Source organism: Vombatus ursinus, unplaced genomic scaffold (assembly GCF_900497805.2).
Source record: "Vombatus ursinus unplaced genomic scaffold, bare-nosed wombat genome assembly UNPS02015255.1, whole genome shotgun sequence".
NCBI lineage: Eukaryota > Metazoa > Chordata > Mammalia > Diprotodontia > Vombatidae > Vombatus > Vombatus ursinus.
The window spans coordinates 41,116,240-41,122,573 of NW_020955033.1; the positions used below are offsets into that span (position 1 = coordinate 41,116,240).

Genomic DNA, 6,334 nt, shown 5'->3' on the forward strand with positions numbered 1-6,334 from the left:
CTCTCTCTCTCTCTCTCTCTCTCTCTCTCTCTCTCTCTCTCTCTCTCGATTATGAATGAAATGTCACGGTTACGTCCGGTTTTGGTTCCTTTATAGATCTGGAGACAAACTGCCTAGCCCCCTTTACACTCCAGACTCTCCCTCCTTCCCCTTTCAAAGCTTCAGAAAACCTAAAGACATTTGGATCCCTAATGAACCTTTAAATTACAAGGTGGTAGACAAGAAAGGAAAACTCTCAGAAACACACCATAACGGAAATAAACCAGCCAGTAGGAAGCTCTCCTCCTACACGAAGGAATGGGACAGTCCTTGGGAAAAGATCTGTGAGTCACAGACAGCGTGGAGGACGTGCCGGCTGTCTCTTATGCCTCCGTGTGAAAACAATGCCTAGCGTTCCTTCAGATTAGTATATGGGCTCTCAAATGCACTAAAGGAACTTTCACCCATCCACCTCTATCTCATGAGAAAAGGGGGAAAAGAAGAAGCCGGGTTTAGGGAGCTCTCCTTGTCCCTACCTCCCTGCCCCTGCTTGCCAAGAGCAACGAGCAGGATCATTTGATTCCTCGACAGTACCCACCCGGTTGCCCAGCGACCCAAAGGAAAACGTGATAGTGACTAGGGGACCAGTCTCGTGCCTCAGCTGGGAACCAGAGGCAGGAGGGAGGCTTGGGAAGCGGGGCGCGCCTGGGAGGTCCCCATGCGTACCTGAGCCTCAAGCTTGCAAAGCTGAGGTTGCAGTAAACAGGAGGTGCAGTGCAGAGGAGCCACTGCCCAGGCCATCACCATCCTCTCTGGCTCGTGATGGGCAACTGGGGATTTGGGGCAGAGGACGGTTGAAGGGGAGGGAAGGGGGGAAGGAAGTCGTCCCTTCTCCCCGAACGCTTTCACTCACCGTTTAAGCCCGGCTCATATCCCCAGTGATGTTGGGACATGGTCTTGCAAGCTGTTCAGGGTTTAGTAATTAGCTCTTGGGTTGCACCTCTGCACTGGTTACAGCAAGCCTGTCCCCGGCTCTTTCTGTGATGGGCTTTTATAGGCTCCCGCCAACTCCAAGTCCCTTTGCGACCGGAGAGGTGGGGGCAGAAAGGGAGGAGATGGTTGAAGGGGTGGGGGGTAGGGGACACTGGTTGGACTTGGGGGAGGGGAGGGAGGGGGCAGTAGTTGGGATGTTATCTCTGGGGGCTGAGCCTGGTCGGGGCGGGCTAGAGGGAAGGCGTGGAAAGCTCCCCTATATAATCTCATGCCCGCTCTCCCGTCCCTTCCTCTACCTCCTTGCTGGCCGGCTCCCTAGTTCCTTCGGTGCGCTGACATCTCCCATGCACAAGAGCAGCAGGTCCGGGTTAAGCGTGGTGAGAATAGGGCCAGGATTCCCCCGGCCCAGCCTCAAGCACCCGAAGCTCTGCTGCAGAGACGGCCGGGGAGGATAGCAGGAAAGCGTCTACATGCATGCACCCCATCCCCCTCCCTGCGGTGGCTGTTTCTGCTCCAGACCCGGTACACCCCTATCCTTTATTTTTCCCCATTTAGATCCCCATTTTGACATCATCCTGCGTCTAGAAGCCTTTTGGCCAAGACCTACTATTTCTGTCAGTCCGGGGTCCCACTGCCGGGAGGGTAGATGCATTATTTCCGTGACCCTGGGGCTGTAGAGCTGTTAGGAGCAGTGTGACCTTGGGGCATGTGGGGATACAGTTCTTGTTGCTTTGAGAAGCGCTGAGCTGCCTGCCTGGCGCCGGGAGCAAAGCAAGTTGGCGCTGCCCCCTGCTGGGTGATCCCGGAATCCTGCCGGGAAAGGGGGGACATTTCTGTTCACCGCACACATTCTATAGGCGCTAAGGAACATTCCTTTTTCGGCATTTGAATCCAGCAGAATTTCACACAATCTCTGATCCTATGTTTTAAAAAATTACTTTGTTGAAATCTCCACTTTTTCTGATTGTCACCCCCTCCTTCAGTTTGACCTCGCCTGTATTCTCATCATATTATACACAGCACTTGTGTACATAGCTTTATGCTCTCCTTCCCAGCACCACTACTAAATTGTAAACTCCTTGATAGCAAGGTCTGTCTTTTTTTGTACCTTGCACACTTTTTTGGTTTTGTTTATGTTCTTTTACTCAGACCTGTGATTTTATAGGTGTAGGATTCTCCCAAAGAGGAAACTTACCCTTACATATGCAAATGGTAACCTTTACTGCCATGGCCCCTGAAAGATTAAGTGACTTGACCAGGGTCACACAGCTAGTAGGTCTCAGAGGCAGTATGTGAACCTAGTTTTTCTGACTCCTAGAACAGTTCTTTATACTATGCAATATTGATTTGCACAGTCATTTAATTAACTTTTGTTGCACTGAGGGAAACGCACTGACTTGACAGAGATATGAATATTTTGACCTCTTGTTTTTAATAGCTAAAACAGATTCCTATAAATATATAGCAAGAATCTAAATTAATTTCTCAGAAGATCAGGCTAAAAGTATGAGACTATCTTGAAAAGAGAAAACAGATGTTTCCCTCCAAAAGAGAGAATTTGATACGTGGGTCCAATACAAAAACGTAATTGGAATATAGTAAAAAAAAAAAAAATACAAGAGAGAAAAGTTCTTTTTCTCAAAGTCAAATCTGGTTTCACATTTGCTTCTGTTTAGTGTAATTTAAAACAACCATTTATGATCAGTTTTTAATGTTGAACTGTACTTCCTGAAAAAATATGTTAATTACATAAAATAGGTATAAGACTAATGTGACACATTAATATATCAATATGATCTAAAGTAACACAACATTGGCATACTGAAGCAACATAATTTATCAAAACAAGTAACTTAACTTATCTAGGCCTTAATTCCTCATCTATAAAATAAGGGAATAAAATAGCCTGTAAGATCCCTTTAAGTTCTAGATAGATGATCCTATCAATTCTCTCTGTCAACTTTAAATAAATCACATTATGATTTAGGGTCATTTGTTTTGTTCTACATTCTATGCCTCTCTAGAAAAGTATGTGTTTCTTGCTATATTATGAATTCCTTCTGTTTTCTGATGTCACAATGACACAGCTGAACAATCACACATTATATGCCTATCATACATTCAGCACTGAGTTAGGAGATGGAGTGTTAGAAGACTGAGGAAACCAGGAAGAAAACACTAGATAGCTTATTATTCCTGCCCTCTTTGGAGTTTATGGTCTAGTAGGGGGCTTACAAGAATACATTAAATGATTTATATAATTTAAAAATTATCCTAAAATCATGAATAAATTGCATTAATTCATGCTTAACCAAACTCAAAATATTGTTTTATGCTTTGCTGTTGCAGTATACATAGGCAGTGTCTATTACGCTTTTTAAAAGTTTAATATTTTATTTTTCCCCAATTTTATATATACTTTCACAATTCCCATACTGTTCATGCTCTTGGGCCAGTGTGAAAACCTTATACCTCTATTTCTGTGAAACTGAATAGTAACTGTTTACTAAAGAATATTAAGCTTAATAAACTCTTTTATTTCATCTTCATCATTCCTTGAGAAGGATTCAAAGAACTGCCTACCAAGAATATTTCCCCCATCAAATCTCTGCAAGGTAGTTTCCCAAACTACTGAAACAGTAATTCCCCAAATGAATCTCTAATCAGATAAACCTTTTTACTCTATTTCCCTATTCTCCTCTCCCTCTCAACTTCTTTGAACTAAATTCTAGATATATGTAGACTCAGAACCAAGATATCAATATGAGTCACATGCTTTTAGCAGAGGAGAAAATTTGGCTCAAGCTCGCATGTTCCAGAAGGGATACAAGAGCGCTCAATGTTTTTGTTTTTGTTTTTTAATATATCTCAGACTTAGCCTTGGAATTTTCCTGGGCCAGGTTTCATAGTGCTATTCGCATAATGCCCACACATACATCAGATTAGAGCTAACTTTATTTTGCCAGAAGCATATTAAACATTTTTTCACAATTAATGGGTTCAAATGAACTTCATTAATATTTCTAAAGCATAAAGAAGCATCTTTCCTCTGTTTTTTTTTAGAACAGGGGTTCTTAACTTTTTTGTGTGTCATGTCAGAAAAAAGCCTTCGGTGAGATGAAAAAAAAAATTTCCATTCCACAAAGCCCTGCTTTGCAGTATGGTTAGCCTGAGTTTAAAAAATTTGGCAGCTGAATACTAGTTTTGTCAGCTTCTACCAAGCTGGAAAGACTAAGAACATGCTTGGTAATAAACTGAGACTCCTGTATGAGAACCAGACAATTTAAATTCAGAGAGGTTCATCACCTACAGGTTGTCCACGAGGTTATGAAGTCTTTAACTTAGGTAATCCATGAAAAAAATTACAATAGAAAATGATGTTCAATCCCGTGTGGTCCCTTCCTCTTTCATAATGTGAGTATTGGAGTGGTATGGGGAAAAGAACTTTAGAGAACTACAAATCATAACATTTTAGACCACCTACAAACATCAGATTAACTCTGAATATGAGCTATCTATATCTAACGACAGTTGGCATTCTGCTGGTCCAACTAAACTACATTTATAAAGACCATGTCACAATAAATGAAATCAAAAGGCATAAAGATACTGCAGTGAAATGGAAGGATTGGTCACAAGGTCTCAGAGTTGTGAAAGAATGAGTTGGTTTTATTATATACCCTCAAGTTCAACAAATAACATCATTTTGTGAAGGAACAATTAACTGTCTCACCTTGACGCAGCTTTTGCCAAGGATAAATACACATAAGTGTATAAACTATCTGCAAAATATTATGGGGGAAGGGAAGATTATCAATAATATTACAAATCAGTTAAAAAAATGTCAGGAAAACATTTACAAGATCGTTTGAAGAGCATTTGTAGATACAGGTGAAACTAGAAGAATTGAGTACGTAAGTAAGGTATATAAAAATATATGTAAAAATGTAGTTGATTGGTAAACCAACTATGTAAAATAGATATTTTTTAAAGGAAGAAAAGGAGGAACACTGTAAAATAGCTTAAAGTTAGAAAGGACTCCAGAGAACATTTCTTCCAACCAGTTTATGTTTCCAATCAGGAAACATAAGTGCAGAGCAGTTTAGTTCTCTTTACTCCCATTCTAGAGGGTTTTAGAAATGACTTTCCCAATCATACCATGATGCATTTGGTTATACAAGAAGGTGGATGAGGTAAAGATTGTTTCAGTATTGCCAGTGTGTGGAGGGAAAGTCTCCCTACCCAAGATGATTTATGTTTTTAGAGTAAATTCAACTAATGCAGCATGAGCAATCATGACATTTATTAGGTATTAGACATGAAAGTATTCTATAGTAAGTGAGAATTGTTTACCATGCAGAAAGATGACTACATAACAAATGTGCCAGTACCCCCAAAATACCTTCCATCTGTAGATTCTACCCTGGGATCTTTGACCTAGGGTAGATAGAAGAATTTGAAGTGAAAAATTTAAGACATTTTCAAGAAATGTAAATTGAGGAAGAAAGGAGCAATAAAGAGACATCAAATCTATCACAGAAGAATGTGATCAGATGTCAGGAAGTTAAGTGGAAAAGAGTATATATATATATGTATATATGTATGTATGTATGAGAGTGAGGACCTGGGTTCAAATCCAGGCTCTGCCATTTATTATTTGGGAGATCTTGAAATAATAACAATAATAATAATAGCTGGCATTTGTATATTATCTCATTTGCTCCTCATAACAACCCTGGGATGTAGTTGCTATTATTATCCCCAGTTGAGGAAACTGAGAGAAGCAGAATTGCCCAAGGTCACTCATTTAGGAAATGTCTGAGCTTGAATTTGAACTCAGTTTTTATTGACTCCAGACCCAGAGCTCTATTCATCGTGCCACGGAGCAGTCACAATAGTGAATACAAGAGAAGAATCCACTGAGGAAAGTTGACTATCTGCTCTGTGACCAAGAAAGAGAAAACCTAGTGCCAGGATGGTAGGCAAGGGATATCAAAGAGTAAGGAAAAGTCCAGTCAGAGTTTTAACTACTTGTAAAGAAAGTTTTTACTTGGAATAGAAGCGGGTGACCAACAGTAAAGGTGAGTAACCCGGGGTTTCAAACTAGAGAAAGGGATGATGTTCTGGACTAAACCTAACTCAGATCAGTCCCCTGGTATTTTATATTGGAAAGTAGAACACAACGAGATACTTCTAGGTCATTCAATACTTAACAAAAGGAGACTTATTTAACTATAGCAAGAGTAGGATATTCAAAAGAACATTCAAACTAACTGAAATTCACTTGGCTGGGTTGCCCATCATTTTCACCAACCAACACCAGCAAGTGCCGGGAGCAACTCATGTTTTTTCTCACCAGGAA

At 40.7% G+C, this 6,334-nt stretch overlaps 1 protein-coding gene across 1 annotated transcript in view; it reads right to left on the reverse strand.

Moving 5' to 3' along the window:
* Positions 1-1,021, reverse strand: part of LOC114031850 (carbonic anhydrase 2-like) — a 22,208-nt gene extending 21,187 nt beyond the window's left edge. The window contains exon 1 of the mRNA XM_027847016.1: positions 893-1,021. Coding sequence (XP_027702817.1) covers positions 893-932 — 40 coding nt within the window. The 5' untranslated portion in view covers positions 933-1,021. The remainder of the gene's footprint in view (positions 1-892) is intronic.
* Positions 1,022-6,334: the final 5,313 nt, after the last annotated feature.